At 34.7% G+C, this 20,206-nt stretch overlaps 1 protein-coding gene across 2 annotated transcripts; it reads left to right on the top strand.

The window, feature by feature from the left end:
• The first annotated feature begins 4,257 nt into the window (after positions 1–4,257).
• Positions 4,258–13,918, top strand: LOC139970325 (uncharacterized). 2 transcript variants are annotated; one of them, XM_071975994.1, is made up of 6 exons: positions 4,258–4,573; positions 5,557–5,777; positions 6,393–6,527; positions 7,432–7,617; positions 10,451–10,573; positions 11,597–13,918. In XM_071975994.1, the coding sequence occupies exons 1-6, from the start codon at positions 4,270–4,272 to the stop codon at positions 11,843–11,845; spliced, it is 1,218 nt and encodes a 405-aa protein (XP_071832095.1). In that variant the 5' UTR covers positions 4,258–4,269; the 3' UTR covers positions 11,846–13,918. The 2 variants fall into 2 exon arrangements, with proteins under 2 accessions (XP_071832095.1, XP_071832094.1); XM_071975993.1 differs by having other exon boundaries at positions 7,432–7,635; positions 11,597–12,357.
• The last annotated feature ends 6,288 nt before the right edge of the window (positions 13,919–20,206 follow it).

The following is a 20,206-nucleotide window of genomic DNA, read 5'->3' as shown; positions in this document are numbered from 1 at the left end:
AACGGTCATTTTAATAACAGACAAAGAGGTATTATTAAATGTGAAACAAAGAAATAAGACAAACGAGTATTATACTTTGTTTCTCATTAGTAGGAAAGATTTATAATTGTCGTGTATCGAACAGGAAATTCATATAGGGCAGTTACAAGTTTATACCTCGTTTATACCTCAATGTCAAGTTTAGATGCGGCCTAAATAATCTTACTTCCGCACACACAGTCAAAGAAATGATAAACAAAGAAACGGATAGACTTTAAAATAAGTTTAGTCCAGTGTTCTGGTGTGTTACAAGCCTCACACAATATTGGAAAATAACTTTTAAGCTGTCAATCCCCTCCCGCCGGCAGATGCTTAATGATTATTTTATTTCATTCTGCTGATGTGCATATCATAATTCGTTATCAATTCAAATTTTTCACATTTTATTGACCGTGAAAGGAACTGATAAAAAAAAAATAACATTTTGAGTGTTACTTTTATAGTGTAACAATTTTCTCTACACACAAAGGGCTAACTGTAGAAGTCTATACTCAGATCTCCCATAAATTTCTACACCGTTATTTGTTGATATAATAAAATCATTAGAATCATTCATTTGGGTCGGGGAGGGGTTGGGGATGGTTTAGGAGGGTATCCGTTGGGTTATAGCATCATGAATCTTTGTAAAACGAGAGCATACATTGTGTCATAAATCACTTACTCGGAGCGAACTGTTGTTATATGACATATAAGGAAACTAGTAATAATGAACGGTTGATGTTTTAGTGACTGAGTGATGACGTCATACCGTAATCCCTTACAGAGTGGATTAAATGTAGAAGGGTGCATCAAGTAAATTCCAGTTCGGGTCCGTTTATATAAAAGACATGGCAGCAACGACGAAGGTAGCTAACGACACTAATGTGATTTGAGATGAAAATGCGTGCATGCGATTTGACTCTCTTCCAACAAAGTTTAAAAACAAAATTATTGAGAGATATGCGTGCTCTACTCCCTTTGAGTCACGTGATCGTGTTACAGTTTTTAACAAAAATGACGTTTCTTATCTGGAGGTGAAATATCTTTGTTATAACTTACCCCTCCCCAGAACCCCCAACTGTAAACATTCTTGCTGCACAGTCTTAGCCCTTGCACCTTTTGCTTGAACTTAACAGGACAAAAGGTCAACGAAAGGGCACACTGATATGCAAAAGAAAACACATAGATAGGGAAACACGTCGTCATAAAACCGCATTTTCCCTGCCTAACGCCGAACACAGAGAGTCAAGTATTGAAAAGCAGACTTGTGCGCAAGTAAAAACTTCCAATTAACATACACACACACACAGGATACATTTAGAAAGTAAAAATATATTAAGGTTTTATCATACTTCATGTAACTGTACAATGTTGACAGATCTACACTAGTCTACTTAATTCACCCCTGGTGTCTCTGACTGTGTTTATCTGACAACTGTATTTCCCAAACGTCTTTGATCCACCAACTTCCTTCCGCTGAGTTTTAGAAGTCACTCATAGTTAATATATTTGTAATACATCCCGAATTATTGCGTCTGTACACACATCTTGGCCAAACTGTTAGGTGTAGCCATGGAGATGCAGGAACAATATTAATTAATTACTTAGATCTATAGCTACTTTCATTTTAATGGATAAAGGGAGCAAATAGGCCTTGGATGTCGAACATTAAACCGTAAAAAAAAATAAGGTTTAAAATATTTTCATAAACTCTGGCCAGTTTCACCCTTCAACGTTCGGATTGCCTCATTTTTGTTTTGAATTAGTAACCGCTATACTAATACACAGATACTAACAATATAGTAAGAAAAAAATAGTATGTAATTCGTGTTTCATGAGACATGCATTTAGGTCTTTCAGAATAGAGACATCTTAATACAAATACATACACCTCTCATTTTTTTCTTTATTTCTGCACCTCCTGTGAGAAACGTTGGCTTCATTTCCATTACAAAGTTAAAACAAAACAGCGAAATATGCAAATAAATTTCAACACGTGACACCAATCCTGCTTCGAGTTCGTATTTTCTACAATATGCGACAGTATAGACTACCTTGATATCTCTATGATAGCAAAACTACGTCCAACTTCTCATTCATCTCTTCCATTCTCTTCTCATTCCATTCTTTTCACTCATTTCATTTTATTCTCTTGCCATTCTTTTCACTCATTCTATTATCTTCTCATTTTATTCTTTTCACTCATATCATTTCATTCGCATTCCCTTCTTTCCACTCATGTCATTCAGTTCTCTTGCCTATTCTTTTCGCTCATTCCATTCTCTTCTCATTCCATCTCTCTTTACCAAAATCCTCTTTCTGGCACGTATTTATGTGCTTTTAAAAGTACTAGCAGAGGCCAATGTTTTTCTGAAAATTGTGACACTTTCGGAGGCTTCGCCGCACCCCTGTACTCGCAGCCAATAACAGTTTACACAATTCTGAACGGCTGTAATTAGCCTATAAAGCAATTATCCCTTTTGTTCCCGATGCTTTGCATCCTTCGGATCATGTGCAGTCAAGTTGGCTTATGCGTGGGTGCATTTGCGTGTGTACTTAATGAGGGATATGTCTCTTGATTCCTATGCATGTCACCTTGCAACACGCAGCTTGAAAGTATATCAAAAACGTCGTTTTAATGGATACAAATTGTGCAAAGTTACAAAATTGAACAGTGAGTTCAATTTCGTAGACAATGAGGTGTCGCATTACTATTTGATTAATAAACATATTATTCTCTTTTTACTCAATTGAAGTTTCTCTTGATGTTACTGCTGTTTCCAATGCTAATTGTATTGTGCTTTTACCTTTTTAGTTACGAGAAATACCAAGGAATCCTTTCGAACAGCATGTAGTGACACACTTAAAAGGTAGGATGTTTTAACCACTACACTATTAAAATCATACTTTGTAATACCATTACGTTGATATATATATAGGGACATTAATTTGCTTAAATTATGAATAATGCATTCCGAGTCAATCCGAAGAATGTACAATGTAAGTTTCAGACCATGCAAGTTCGTATCTGATTTCCAATGATTGAAATCTCAAAAAAAGAAATGAGATTGAAACGGAATGGGTAATCCATCACGGTATTGCCCCCTTTCTTTTCTTTGATATTTAAACTAATTGAGCATGAGTATATGTAATTTTAAGTTTTCCATTGTTAATTTCATTGCATACCTCTTGACCACCAAAACAGAGATGGAAGAGGACACCAAGGAAGTTAGAGAAACACAGACCAGTTTATCAGTCAGGAGAGCATATAAAGAAGGAAGTGTAAGTTTTCGGTAATTTCGGCATTTTGAGAAACATATCCTTCATTCATTCGAAACAGAGCAAAAATGATCAATTTATTGTCACGTTCCGGACAGTTTGATTCGTAAATCTTTATTACGATCAGTTGTTTGAAGGAGATAAGAACGTACTCCTGCCCATTATTTTTAGTCAATTGTGATATTCCTTGTGCGATAATTCAACTGTGTACATTGCATGTTGTTAAGTTCCATACGTATCCCATAATATACTACACATTTATTGCGCATTGAGATCTTGAATGTGAGTTTTCTGCAGTGGATTGACAGCAATGATAACCTCTTTTATCGCACCAAAAATATGGTACGAGCAATAAATCATTCTACAGTATAAATTAGAACCTTTTTGTTTTATAATAACTGAGGCTTATACAGCATGAATGTCACTTCTGTAATCTGAATAAACGATCCTGGTATAATTGTTCCTTCCTTTCACCGTACGCAGGTGACGTCTGCAGATGAAGTATCAATTCATACAGGCGAGAACATTAAGAAGGACCTAGGTAAGTTGTGTATTAAACTGCTAACGATTGAAAGACATGTATTACAGGACTAAACACCTCAATTCGTATCATAGTGTACATCATTTTGTGGGCGATTGTATTGAAAGCAATGGAACAAATTAAGGGATCGTCAAATGTTACTAAGCCAAACAGTATTCCGTTAAATGACGAAAAGATGAAATGATGGAACCAAGATAAATCTCTTCACATGTATATATAGGACACGGATTTGTTACGATCTTGGTCTACGTGTAAAGCATGAACCATCAATCGCGCAATCGAGGACTACATATAAATTGAGAAAGTGAACTATGAATATCGATAAATCAGTGCAAACTTGATACAAACAACAGTCTGTTAAATATAAAGAATTTTTCAACTGTCTACATATTAAATAGTTTTCTTTCTATTCGCTAGGTGATTCTCTTTCCATGAGTGCAGAATCAATGATCGGTAAAGACGGTGGAAAGCTAGACATTCAGAATACCGGTGTCAGCTTAGAAATACCTCCCGGTGCTCTACGACGTGATTATTTTATCCGAATGAGAATAATTCCACATTATTATCTGGATGAAACTGAATTATCGTTTGCTAGTAACTCCTCAGTAGTGGTAGAACTCCTTCCCAATAACATTAAGATTTTAATACCAGCAACATTGACATTGCCTCACTGTTTGGTTCTCAAGAAAAAATGTGCATGGAAAGCAAAGGTATACAGCAGTCACCATAAAGAAGGTAAATAATGGGTTTTTTCTTTGAAAAATAAAATGGTGTGACCCCATGTACGAATGACTGTGACATCTTTTGGGGTTGCAAATGATACAGCGGAATGTTACATGTACTCATGATAAAGAGTTACAATCACGTTACATGAATAACATGTGATTATTCTTATCATTGAAAAGATTTATAAAGCATGAAAGTGAAAACCAAACCATACAAAATCAAAGCAGTTAGATAGAAAACGTAAGAGCCAATAATAAAGACTAAACAAATAAGTTGTTAACCTCTTCATAAAAATTAAAAAAGTATCACGTCTACAAATTTCAACAGGCAAACTATCCCAGAGTTCAGAAGCAATAAAGCAAAAAGCGCGTTCTTCTAACTTAATTGAACCATAGAACGTAGCGATCAGAACGATTAGATGACCGATTGAAATAACCACCGGTCTTAAAGGACAGCAAATTCTAAATAAGGCAAGGTCCTGCGTCCTTATAGGGAAGAGTAAGAATCTTAAACTGAGTTCGGTAATTGATAGACAACCAGTGAACCTATTGCAGGAGGGAGAAGTAACATGCGTACTAGATGGTACATGAAATAAACATCTAACAGCAGCATTCTGTGCACGCTGTAGCTTATTGATAAGATAATTAGGTAATCCACTGTATAAACAAGTCGAAACTCAAGGTCACTAATAACAAGAGCATTAGTGAGGGTATGTCAAGACTGAGCACTGATATACCTTACTTAATTTACGAATCCTGTACAGTTGACTAAAAGCAATTTGACATCTCTTATTGTTTTGAAAGCTTTCACGTAAGTGAATACGTAAGTTAATACGAACAAGTTTACATTCAGGGACGAGTTGCGTTGTACGTTTCCAAAGGAAGAGGGAAATCTAAATGTTTCATTCTAGGTAATGCTTTTAGTTTCATATTCAGGAACTTTCTCTGAAGCTCAATTTTATTTTTTTATCACATATTATTTTTTTGTCTAAGGCACCCGACCAAAATGGGAAGAGGAAAGAAATACTCAGTGTGATGTAACTTATAAAACCTGTGTGATGCGGCTTTACAATTTCTGCTGGAAGAAATTTGAAATTGGTGATCATATAGTCGAGGCTAAGAAGATTATGTTGTTTGCCGCTAAGAGTTCTTCCACTGAAAATGAAATATTTCTTCACATAGGGTATTACTGGCAGTTACCAAGTTGCAAACAGGTAAGCAAGTTTAAATAACTCGACCTGTTCAAAAGACTGTGAAATACTGCAAAACGGGAAAATAGCATTTCCTCCTTAAATCGTTCAGCTGACTTTTATATAACAACTGTTTCTTTTCTGCCAGTGGCATAGCAATATATTTAAATTCGATAGTAGCTTTATCAGTAAAGGTTTCTCCTTAATTATAAGAGAAATATCAACGTACAAACAATTTCAATTAATGTCAAACTGACTTTGCTACAGTGCTGCAAGCTATGCATTTTCAGTATGAGAGTTAACAGTAGCAAAAACTTTTGCGCAGGAAAATATAACTTCATAATTAATAATCTTGTTTTTAATTAATATGTATCCAATGAAAACTAATTAGGACCATGAACATCTTACTAATCATATTTGATATATAATAGTAAGCAAAGACATCTCTAAGCTTAACAGTAAACTTGGGCGTTTACCGTTTGTGTTATCGTGCTATCGTTGCACAGATGCAGTAAACATTATGTGGAAGGGATATGGCATCTACCATCTGTTTTTATCTGATTCACTACAACAACCTTATTCAATGATATTGCTTTACAACCTTACAATGTCATTTTTTCTCTCTGTATACTCTCAAAGATTCTCGAATTGAATAGTTTTATTGTACTGCGTCAAGTACCAGCCGTGTTTTTTAAAGAAGGGCAATTGCCTCTGACAGTTTTATTTGAAAAAGCACCACGTAATTGGAAAAATGAGGAAGCCACAAAAACAAAGGTTGGTTGAAATAGTTTATTGTTAAATAAATCGGCTCAAAACTATCGTGTTACTAAGCTTGAACTGTGTTTGATATTTTTTCGATGACTTCATTACTAGTAAAAGCACATATTTGTTTATAAAAAGTCAATTAATCTCACTGAATCATCAATTAAAATACTAACTAGTGTACTCTTCTTATGTAGGGGAGTAGCAAGACGGAAGTCTAACTAAAGCCTGCACAACAAGTTGAATAAAAAAGTTGAAAAATAATGAACTTAAAATATTTCTATTGTGACCGCCACATCCATTAATGCGTCAAACTTGGTTTCAATCTTCATTGTCAGCGTCACTGAAAGAAATGGCTTTATCAAAGTTTTAGTTTGATGATCATGTGATGACAGGTTCCACACAAAACAAATATTCTTCAAATATATTGTATATGGCATTCTGCTCGTGAGTTTATTACTGAGCTTAATGGTTCAGCTGCATCATTTAAATAGTGCAAAAATACGGTAAAATAGGTTTGAGTTCTATGTTGGAGATGCGTTAGTAGATCCGTTCAATAAATTAATTTAAAATAATAATAAGTATCACTTTATAAAATTACCTGTGGTTTTGCTAGTAAAGTCATAGATTATCGAATGATGGCATTAAATTTGTTTCTACAAATCTATTGATCAGAAAACAAAATTTTACATTAATACTTCCGTCTATATTTCCTCTAAAGAACTTAGACCAAGGAATAGAAATAGCGACCACGAATCGTGCTAATCTCAAGCAATCCGCAACATAGAAAAATGTCAAAGTTACTACTATATAGGCCTACGTATTCATGAGTTTACTTTTTTCCGAAATAAGTAAAGTATGTTGAATTTAACTTTAGTGCCATATTTATTTAACAACTGCTTATTTGCCTTTAAAGGAAATCAGTTTTAGCACAGTTGCGATTACCGAAGGAAGTTTCCGTACGTTTCTCTTGAATAAGACCGAAGAAAGTTTCCGTACGTTTCTCTTGAATAAGATGGCCTCCGACGAAACAGATCGATGCGCATGTTACTTCAAAGCTGGCCAAGGGTCGGATCTTGTGGAATTAATATTCCCACTAACCGTTGGTTGCTACGTTTTAGTAAGTTTTTTGTAATGTATGTTGTGTGTTTTAGCAAAGTATATCCGCCTATGTTCATTTGTCTCTTATTTGTAATATTGTATTTACAAACGATGTACATTTAGCGGCAGCTGTAGAGATGTCATCTTTGTTTGTTCTCTCACAACTCCCATTTTCACGATGTTCAATATGTATGTATGTATTTATGTATACATATGTATGTATGTGTGTGTATGTGTGTATAGATGGGTGTGGATGGATGTATACATATATAATAAACATCAGAGAAATAAGATATGACTCATAATTGAAACATAAGAAGTATTGTTTGAGAACTTACAGTATATTATAATTTCCGTTTTCTCGGGACCTTAATCAGCAATACTTAGCAGTGGAATAAAAAGTACCCTTCTCTCTGACGTAAAGATAAAATTCCTTCAGAAATAAAAAAAGAATATTTGAACAAATAAAACATCTCCCTAGCACTAGCTACTAACAACCTTTCTCTCCAGTAATCAAAACAGATATCCCCTTTGTGCTTAGAAACCTCTCCTCTCCAACAAATCTTAGCTAGATTTAAACAATACTGTCTCTATGACCATGTCATGCACCATGCATCAAAACAAGGACAGTTTACACCCAGGTCAGAAGTCACTGGAGTGCTACTATTGGCAGTATGTTATTCTCTGCCCACCAGTGAGACGTCTACGGTAGCCTTTAGGTGATACTTCCTTACACTCTAGCTTTTCTTCCACGCATAGAGTACACAGACCCGATACGCGTTTTCCTGTGTTTGAAATTTGTTAGGGTTTTCCAGGTTACAGTGCAGTTTTTCTGCTTTCTCTTACGTGCCAATATATACAACGCTAACTGCAGATAACAAACCAACCTTGTACAAAGGTCTTTCAGGAGCCCCTTCAAAACCAGATACCACACTGAAATACACCAAATCCTTTAGAAATCATAGATGTGAGTAAGAAACCGAATTGTCTAAACATTTACGGGGATTTAAGCGTTGTAGATCAGTTGCCAATCGATGAATAAGGTGAGCTGAGGGAAGAGCGATGTAGTCTTACAAGTTCAAATTCTGGTAATGTAAGAACAACACGTGAATAATACAAGTGAATAATATGTTTTCAAACATCTTCAATGTGATTAAATAATTTAAGATGTCATTAGAGAGTATGTCAGCATGGAAATAAAAATCTGAGAGTTGTCAAGGAAGGATCTTGGTTCCAAAATAAAGGTTGGAAGCACTCCTTTGGAAAGGTCCATCCATATTGAGTAGAGCAATGCATCATGACTTCATTTATGCTTTAATGTTGTTTTGGCACCCAACTTATTGATTGCAGTTTATTTGTTACCAAAAGGGAAATAACTTTGCGGACTTATGCAGGGAAGCTTTTCCTTATAGAAATTAACAGCAATATCGTATGTTCAACCACACAAGCTTGTGACCTTACATGCATGCGGTAACCACTGTTTATTGAAGCTGATCTGTCAAAAGTATCCCATGCTAAGGTGTGATAAGATACAAACAATCAATACTGAGGCATGTGCTGCCATCATTGCTGATGGAACTGGTACATTTTAGTGGGCAATCTTGCATTAAAAACTTGTTCACGTAACAAAGGTTCACATTGACTGTAATAATGGTGCTGCACTAATGGTTGCTAAATGATGCAAAGACGACTCATATTTAATACTGTTGAGGTAGGGATATGTGAGGTTCAGTTTTGATGCAAGTCAGGATGAAGCCATTTTGGATATATGTTTTCATCTGATGCCGTTTAATTGCTTTAAGCGCAAGCATGGCATGCCCCCCCCAAAAAAAATGAAAGCTAGCCCACCATACCCCCCCCCCCCCTAAAAATAGCGTTACTACGATAGGTCAATGCTGTTTGTAAATCATCAGGTCAATGCTGTTTGTAAATCATCATACAACGCCGTACGGAAGATCAGCCGGATACGGAAGTTTTTAACCAACGATATAACTACTTAACTTGTATGTTCCTTGATAATGCCCAGGCTTGACAACTGTAACTCCCTTTTATTTGGCCTTCCTGACTCTACACTGAAAAAAAACTTCAAACTGTTCAGAATTCTGCTGCCCGGTTAATATCATGTTCATCACGTCATGATCACATATCTCCAGTGCTTCATTCACTCCATTGGCTTCCAGTAAAACAACGGTCAATTTATAAGCTCCTCCCCTTAACGTACAAATCACAACACTCCCTTGCCCCTGGTTACATAACAAATTTAATTCCTCAGTATCATCCTCAACGCCAACTTCGCTCGTCTACAAAGTGTCTTCTTGCCAGCAGCCATACCCCAAACACAAAGTTTTATGGAGAAAGAGCCTTCATCTCTGCTGCACCTCATCTCTGGAACAATCTACCATCTTCAATTCGCAATGCACCATCGGTTGACTGTTTTAAGCGTCTCTTAAAAACTCATTTATTCCAAAAATTTACAGTGATTTGACTTGCATATTTATGTACTTGTTTAAGCGCTTTGAGGCCTTTGCATAAAGCGCTCTATAAATATTTGCTTATTATTATTATTATTATATGATTATTATGTTTCACTTATACTATGTGCTATAGTTTAACAGTGTTGCCTTTGTGCATGAAACGTTGCATATAGATGACTTAAATAACATATTACATACTACATAATGTACTGATAAATCAATCTTCTGCTTTTTACAAACAAAAAAATAATAATATATGGTTTTGTTCTTGAAGTATATACACATAAGAATGTCCATTACATCATGAAACGATAGGATGTCTCGAAATTAAAATAGTATTGATATGCAATTAATTACAAGGAATCCAGTTTGTCAAGAACTGAAGCAACCACACCCTCGATGGGGATTGCTACTGCAGGAGATACACAATCATCAACAACTGCACAAACCGAAGACAGTGATGTTAGTGAAAAGTCTCTTCAGGTAACTGTTTAACCGTTGCTATATTCTGCGAAGAGTAACTTCAACGGTGAAATTAAGCTTAATAGATTGTAATTTATTTAGTATTATCCAATTAGGTCGAGAAAGATAACACGAAACTGTAAACCAAAGCAAACCTTTATCGCGTATCGCGTATATGTCTTCAGTATCATTATGGTTAGTAATTTCTTACTTATATTGATTTCATTCCGTTCTCAACTGTTTTGCTCAAATCATGAATTTTCTACCATCAGCCTTACCTGCAATATTCGTAAAGTGATTTGCGCTGCTACCTACGAACACACTTCCGGGTCTCCGTCTACTGCCTCTTTGTTCAGGATTTCTCATTTTGAACTAACACATCTGCGTTTTGTATCGAGTTTCAAGTCGAGAGGAATAAAATTGGGTTCACACTGTCACAGTTACAATGACATCAACGTGTATGGACCTCCTCCCGACGTAGCCTTTGGCCATATGCCACTGGACGTGTCATCCACAGGCGATGAACACACAATGTTTCATTCACTTGAAATGAATAGCTAGCTTCCTCCCTGCTGTCCTGCACTGTGCCTGATACACAGCGTATTCTCTACATGTAGTCGTTACCGACGAGAGTACTTTTCAACTTCTCATCCACCAGAGATGGCCCAGGAGTTTTGGTCTCCGTCTTAATCTTCTGATCGATGTACCCCGAAAGTTACCGGACTCCCAACATCTCTCTTTTCATGACAGGGGAGGGTCTTTCATCCAGACATCATATTGCTGAACCTACATGCCTAGCCGCTTTCACGAGTACCGTGAGAGCATACGTCATGTCAAAAGTCTCTGCCAGAATGAGAGCAGCAGTCCATTGGCTTATTTCCGTTCAAAACAGATTTAAAGGTTTATACGGTCAATGCGTTGCTGCGCAGTGCTAAACGTTTGCATTATGTTAGCAGATAAGGTAGATAGGAAAGTGCATGATTTGAGTAGAGACATACAAGTATTGATATGAGAGTACGTTTCTCTTATACTTCGTTTTCACAGGACTTATCAGAAAAAGTTGGCAAATGCTGGATGGATGTTGGAAGGAAGCTTCAGTTGACTGAAGAACAACTCGAAAACCTCGAACAAAAAAGTTATACAACTCTCGAGGAGAAGATATACCAAATGCTACTTGTGTGGAAAAGGAAAAGAGCAAGCGCTGCAACTTATGTCGTTCTCGCAGATGCTTTGGGAAATGCAAGAAGAGTTGATTTACAAGAATATTTGCTTAAAAAATATAAGCCTACATGAGTTGAAATGGAGACAAAACGCCAATTCAAACAAGAACAACCGAACCAGAGGAAGTAATCTATATGAATTGCAACGAAGAGTAGAATCTTGTATATAATAGCTTTCGTAATACCCAGATTGACAAGTCACATTCAGGTACCAACGAACCCTTCACTTTACATTGTTACACAAGAAAACATTATAATGCCTTAATGCTGAGGTTAATGTAAAATAATATCATTTTTCGTTGTGACTCTTATGTTAACCTGAGATGTGGAATAGTATTCCATTCGTTATTGTGAATTTTTGAGCAGGCTGCGACCTTTCATTGTGATATCTTGTGGTAGACTCGGTGTCAATCATGTGGCTACGAATACCGGTTAAACCAGTTACGCATGATTAAAATTGACTTCAAAAAGCCTATTCGTGCTAAATATTGATAATGTATAGGAAATAGCACAATTATAGTATTATGCGATAGGTAAGCAATCAATCAGTTTAATATTATATGACAGGTAAGTATTCGATGAGCGAGTGACTTAAGTTCACTTATGCATTTGAGAAGAAAACACATTTGATAATGGAGATATTGATTTTTGAATATTTGCTAAGATACAATATTCGTAGATTTAAATAAGTTTTAAATTTTACATTTTGTCTTACATAATTATGTCGTAGTAAACCTGATAATAGTATGTATATATCAAGTAATCCTTATTTACAAAGATCGGCTCTGTATAGTATAAACTTTTCATTCCATTCTTAAAGTGTTATTATAATGCACTTTTAGATTATTCTACTGGTTTCATTTTATTTCAGATCTTCTTTATTATCTTTATAATCCGATATTTTCCTTCGATTTAGAACAATTCTAAGACTATATCTAGTACTTTCTCTAACTATTATTATATTTAGTCATTAATTGTTATATTGCATTCTAGTTCTACCATTTATTAATTTTACATTCTGTCAAGATTTAGTTGCTTTCTTTCGTTCTTCCTATTTCTATGTTATGAATTAATATTTGATATTACTCACGCGTAAGACAGTGAATATTAGAAGAATATTGTTAAATGTTATCATAATAACAAAGACTCGCTGTCTACCGTTATACCATTGATTGTGTTGCTTAAAATCAAACTAAAACATTGTCTTAGACATTAATTAATAACAGTTACATGTTTTGTTTTTCAATACAGTTCTTTGTTCGATTATTATAATCTCTAATGATGACAAGACAATAGGAACACGTGACAGTGCCGTATAATAGTAATATTTTAACATGATAGCAACGAAGATAATGTTCTGTATATTTAACATGAACCTTAAATGCAATGATCGGCTCTCCATACATATTTTGCATTCTTCTTGTATCGTTATGTTGTTACTTCTTTATTAATAATGCTGATTGATGATTAATGAAAAGTCATGATCTCCTTATTATAATTTACTTTTTGTCGTAATTACTTTAACCCAATTGGATATTATAAAGCCTTAAGTTTACCAATTTCACCCAAGCCCCGTCCCGCAACACTGAATATGTTTAACTATAAAACCACAGATTAACATATAAATATGGAATAAATCACTGCGTTGTGGTATCTGTTTCTGATATTAGATATTTTCAAGGAAATAATTATCCCTTTATTTTGTAATTGTTCTTGGTATCTTCCGTATTTCTGTATGCTTGTACAAATATATAATTTTTGCAACGAAACACACTTGTTCCCTTTGAGGCGATCCTGGTCTCTCATTGTGATACAATTAAAACATATTCATCTTATTTATCTGTTTCTATATCATAAGTTCATATCATAGAATCTAATGATGAATTATTGATTTGTATTGATGTTGTAATATCAATGGAAGCAATTTAAGAAACTAATCAGAGAAACATTTTCAACAGTGTTATCTCTGTGTAACACGTAGTCTATGTACCGACTTGTTCTGGAAAAAGTGTTGGTCCCGCCTGAATTCAGATGACCTTCAACATAAATTTATTGAAACCGGTAGATAATATGCATAAACGAGGTATGATGCTGACCAAGTTAGGTAAGTTCAAATAAATTTGATTTCATTCAAACCAAACTAGAATCTGTTTAGAACGGTTTAGCTGCTCCAAAGACTTGTTTTCATTTGTAATTCAAAAACAAAATAGTTTGTGTCTCACAAATTAATGTATGATTCTGTATCATTTTATTTTTATGACTGAGTAAATGGCTTATTTCATCCTCCATGGTGTGACTTTGTGGTCTGCAGTAAAGAGATAAATCTTCTCGTTAACAGCGCAGTTTATGGTATACCGCAAGCTGACATATTGTGGCAGTTCATCTTAAGCAAGCGATAGTATCAGATTGATGAAAAGTTCAGTGACAGGGTAATGATTGTTCCTAGTTAATTTTGTATGTGTTTAATTAGTCAACGTACTGATAATGGTCATTAAATTAACAAACAAATACAACAGAACACACATCAGAGTTCAAGATTGACAACACGAAGTCTCTCTCTATTTGCACAACGATAAGAAGTATTTGGTTGTATAACGAGAAAATTTGACTGGAAAACTGGCTGATATTATTTTACGTCAGTGTTTAAAAAGACCACCTACTTATAAGAAACACGTTAAGGAATAACACGAACTTAAGTTCAAGTTTAGCACAAGTGAAATTTAGTTGATTGCTCGGAAGTGGATGGGGGTTGGGAATTTTGAATCATTAGCATAGATGACGTCATCATCAACTGTTCGTGTGTAAGATATGCAGCACCACATATAATTCACGAGAAGATTAAAGTAGATGGAAGGGGGAATGGAGTGGGTGGATGTATCGGTGTGGTTAAGTTCCATTATTTACATGTATTACTGGGCTACATTCACTTCAATATCTTACTATAAACAAGAATAAAACAATGTTGACGTATGTGCAGTATATTTTACCCCTCTTTTGGGAGTTGGCGGGAAAATTGTTTAACGAGAAGAAATTCTAACGCAAAAAGTTAGTTGATCCATTTTGAGGGTGAGACAGGAACGGTATGGGTGTGAAAGACTTCTGTGACCTCAAAGATGTTAAAACCTGATCATGGTCGGTTAGGTTATGGGTGAAAATAATTGAACGTTTAACGAAGCTTTAAATTGAACTTATGTGCTTATTTGTAACATTTTGTTCGTCTCCCTAGCCAAGCCATGTAAGGTTAACTGCTATGATAATATTATCAACCTATCTAACCATGTGGCTGTGGCCGTATACCTGCTGATAAGAAACATGTTGTTTGAACTAATAATACAGGATAAAGTACATTAGTGTTGTCTGATAAAATGTAGTGTACGTTTTTACTACTTCATTTACAAGCATTCTATCTGCTTATGTATTATTAAATCGTGTAATGATATCCTAATTTACCTGAAGTTACTCTTAAGAAAACGTTACTTTACACATCAGCGATGAAAAGAAAGTGTTCCTCTCTTTGTAAACCATAAAGCAGCCGTATTGCGACTTACCAAGACTGTTACCAAAATCTTCAGAGTATTTAAAATTAGATTGCAGTTAATCAAATTAAGGTATCTTGTTTTAAGTCGGTTAATGAGAGCAATTAGTAAAGTACATAAGCTTATTACCTGTCGTCATCCAGCTTTTGGTTTTTCTAGATTAAATCCTTTGAAGAACTAAAGATGAATTGGAAACCTCCAAACTTTAATTTACTGTTTGTTTGAATTAAGCATAACAATTTTAACGAACAACTTTGCTACGGTAGTCCTGAAGCGAATAACAGATTTATCAAATCAATCTAACTATTTGTTTTAAATATATAAATAATAATCTACTTAGCCTAAAACGAAAGAGTCCAACGTTACAGACTAGCATTCAATCTAAAAAATACACTTAACAAATTTTGCATTAAAAGTGAAACCATTTCTCTGCACTGGCCTTAACAATATCAGCATTGATCGCCGCACAGTTTCCATATCTCTGTGAATAAATGGTACGAGCGCCCTCTAAAATAATAAAGTTTGAATCGCACGGGAGAAGAACACAACTAACTTTTGATTATAACAAATAATTGTTACCGTAGGATGAAGAATGTGGATTACGGTCAGGGTAGTCAGAGTGAAGTTGTATGATAATTTAGATCATCCATGCTTATTTGAGATTAGAAAGGCCGCCCTGACATTCATTTGTTGTTGATGTTCACAATAATGAATATTCAAAGAACATAATGATATAAATATTAAACATCAAGAGAAACAAATGTGGAATCAGGGTATTGTACTACCGTTAAAGCTATTTCCATTCCTCGGAGGTTGGGGCGGGGAGTTTTGAGAGATTAAAACCAATATGATTTCGTTAAACGTTGTGAATACAATACAATTACAGGCTAAATTTAGTTATAGCTAAACATTCGTTTGAACAATAAGTTTATGATGGGAGTTAAAGGCCAAACTTGTTTTTATGTACAGAATTTAAACAGGATGACTATCGAAATATTGCTTGTTACGGACATTAGGCATATATGGATACAAACGATTATTCCGGTTAATTATTCCATAATCTAGCATTTTGAACGATAAGCCTGCATAGTCGGTCGAAAAACCTTGATTAACAATGATAAACTCCGATTATTAACCAGACAATCTGTCAAATTTTTAACCGATTATCCAATTTTATTGCCTATAAGCTTTCATTTTCAGTTGTAAATCCTGGAGTACCGATTCAAAACAAGACCGGCATTGAGCAATGATCCAAATTTTCCAACAGATTCAAACTGGAATAAATTATTAGTTGGTATTTTTCTTTGCCATACACGTGATTCAGGAATAATTTCGACATGCGAGCAATTATCCGGTAAGATAGGCATAACAATACGAGTAAATCCCATTCTGAATGAGAAGAAAACCGCAGGTGGCTTTAGCTTTGTTTAGCATTCCAAGGACAGATGTTCTGTGAGTCATACAGCATTGTATTAAGATAGCTTGAATAGACTCGCTGCTTGTGCATCAAATCCAACATAAGCAATGGAACGTACGGGGACTGCTGGTGATAGTGTAACCATTTAGTTAAATAATAATTACTTCAAATGCATCAATTAAAAGACACTGCAACCTTCTCATCGTGCTCTACATCCATGGACATGTTTTTACAAAATTTCTCGTTGGATCAATATCGCAGGATTTACCATGTGAATATTTCGCAATGATTTCGTAATCCAAAGTGATGTAACATGAATTCAGGATCAATAGTTTTCAGAGACCTATACATATTTTCGAGGGTTGCAAAAATGATTCCTTGTGAAGGAGGATTTCATTTTTCGAGAGGACCACTTTAGTTTTATACCTGGATACATTTTAAACTATATAACATAACGATAATCCATATCAGGTGGTGAAGTTCGAACGTAATTTTACCTTCCTGACTTCCTGAAAGTTTTTGGAGATTAACAGATATTGGATTTCAAAGTATTGTCCCGTTGACCTCTCGTCATCCCATGTGAGTACACATTCCAATGAAAATCTTTGCTAATATTGATAATCTGGAATAGACGGTATTAGTTTAAAAACTAACAACAGTTAACTTCTCCAAGACATAGGTTATTGTCACATCAACATCCAGAAACACTATTCAGAATAAATAACTTTAACTAGCCCATTATTTTTTTTTTTAAAAAGAAGCAACTTTTAATGACATTCATAATAATTATTTTTGATAAACATTTAAATTAAAATATCGGCTTAACAAGTAACAATCTAAATTTTGTTACGGTAAAAAATGATGTTTTGAACATCCTCCGATGATCAATCACGACCCAAGCCCAAAGTGAACAATTATAATAAAGTGAATTATCTAAGACAATAGTCATTCACTTTCTTGATAGAGGCTGAATTAGTGCAGTCATTGTCTGTCATTTGTGCTGATTACACAGAAACCAAAACAAATACACATTGACCTGTGACTGATTCCTTTGCGTAATTAAAGTAAATTAGTCATCATTTCCATTGTAAGAAAATCGTTTCTTGGAAACTAAGTTATAGAAAAACCTAACTTGATATTACATACGAATTAAACTAATTATCAAACGAACTATGTCACGCTAATGCATCAATTAATCGCCTTTCACTGTTTTGCGTAAGTCAATGGCGTTAAGTACCTTCCGTCAAAAGTTCGGTCTAAATCATTTCTTTACTATGGTAATAACAAACTGTCTCCGTGAAAACATAATGTCCAGGCAAGTACAATTATATTCGTGATGTTCAGTTTATTCGAAATGTTTAAAGCACCAATGTAGTCTATACCAACCATTTACTGCTTTTTCTCTACGAAAAATTCTTGACCAACCTTCAAAATAATTTTTAATTACCAGAATTGATTTTGCCACCATTTGAATATAAATTGCTGTCATTGTGGAAATGGAAAAGCCCAAGTTTATATTTGTTAGTACCATCATTATAAAATGTATGAAATATTAAAATATCTTTACAGGGATTAAAAAGCAAGTATAGCGCATGCGCCAATTTAATGACATTTCCCCTTCTTTACTCATAATGCTTCTTAAAAATTTGACATTCTCGTGTAGTATGATCGAACCATCGACTATATGATGTTGTTGAAGTATCAAACTAAGCCGCAAATTAATATCAGAGAGATCCCCATCAGTAGTGTTCCATCAGTGTTATCAATCACAGAACATACAGATCTAAGCGTCACTAAGTTACCGTATTCCAACATAAACATACATAGGTTTTTATCCACGGCACTGAATTTAGTTGACAGTGGTAAAATGTCTAAAGTTATTTCCATTATGATGATAAAATGATTACTTCCTGAAACGTTTATTTTAATTTTCCTTTTTAATCATAATATTATTAGAAATTAGGCTCATGCTGCATCAAGCAAAGTATGTCGGCTGTAGTTTCACAGCGTTGTAAATCTACGAAAAGTTCGATCGAATTATCTTTGCTGGTACCTTCGGTTCTATTTCTTTTTCGTAACTCAATAAAATGACGGCTATTGCAAGCTCATCACCACGACTCAATAGAGATGCAGAACTTTAGGGTTGAGAACGTGACTGCTGGTGGAAGAGGATAGTATAGCTATCAATGTTATCAGTTTGACGTCATATTATCTGCATACTTTATAGTCTTCGCTTCCGAATTCTTATTTCCTGGATGAAGTTCGTACGTATGATGTTTATCTTTGGATATTTGATATTAAATATGATTGTTGAAAGAACATCATTTAAATTATATATATTTCAATGTACATTCTTAACTTACGGAGCCTTAGACATTAAATTGCTAAATACACGTTATCAGTTAGTAACGATTCTGCCTAAATGCCGCAGTTTGTGTTGAATTTCCACCTTCAAAAGTACAACAACGTACCTACATAACCTAACATATAATATACTGCAATCTACTTAAATCACTCCAGAAACGATAAAATTAGACAAAGAGTGTACGAGTTTGCACAATAATGCATAATTGATCTTTAATATTTGCTATCATATTATATCGTAAAGCTCTTTATTTTCACTGGCTTATCTAACAAAACTCTTATAAGGTAAGATCACCCAGGCTCCATTAAGCATCAAGTTATATTGTCCGTCATATACTCAGCTCGTTCAGTTATCAGATTCAAAGTAACATGACGGTGAATAGAGGATCAATATGAATATTGATAACCATTAAAAGCATAGCTCGTATGATACATGATACAATCTGATCATATAACAACTATTTCGATTATATTGATAAACATTCCTCTTCCTTTTATAAAATTTGACCCAAGAAAGGTTTAACTATCAAAATAAGTTCATCTTCTCCGAACTGGGTTTAAATTAATGACGTCAGCACTGGACACAAATGTCTGAACTAATTTTGTAATTATAAACGTTCATCGAATGGAAACGAATCCGATCAAACTTGATCTGTGAAATCTGCTCTTTGTGTTTCTTTGCCATTTCTTTTTGTTCTGCTATAACAAAGCTAGTGGGGTGAAGGAGGGGGTGCAATGGTGCGCATAGGCGTCGCAAACAGAAGTGCTCCATAAGAGCCGTCCTTCTTTCCATAGTTACAACTTTGAGAACTTTTTTTACCGTTAAGTCAAAGGCACCCTCCCCCTATCCATATAGGTCATGCCACTGTTAGCGTATAATTGCCAACGCTATAAATATGTATGTTACCTGTGTCTTTTTCCGCCTAAAGTTTGGGATATTATTAATAGTGGTCGCTGTTTCAATTATATATTTTTCTATCTAAACTGTACATGTTGTAAACCACAAAAATATCACTGCTGTCATTATAGGTTTTATTTTAATATTTTATATATTTAGTTTTGAGAAATGACAGTTTAAACAGCTGACGTCATCAATAAAAGTGACTGGGTTATACAA

The sequence above is a fragment of the Apostichopus japonicus genome, chromosome 7, assembly GCF_037975245.1.
Source record: "Apostichopus japonicus isolate 1M-3 chromosome 7, ASM3797524v1, whole genome shotgun sequence".
NCBI classification, from domain to species: Eukaryota; Metazoa; Echinodermata; class Holothuroidea; order Aspidochirotida; family Stichopodidae; genus Apostichopus; species Apostichopus japonicus.
The sequence above is the reverse complement of the archived record's forward strand: the minus strand, read 5'-3'. Positions and strand labels throughout refer to the sequence as shown.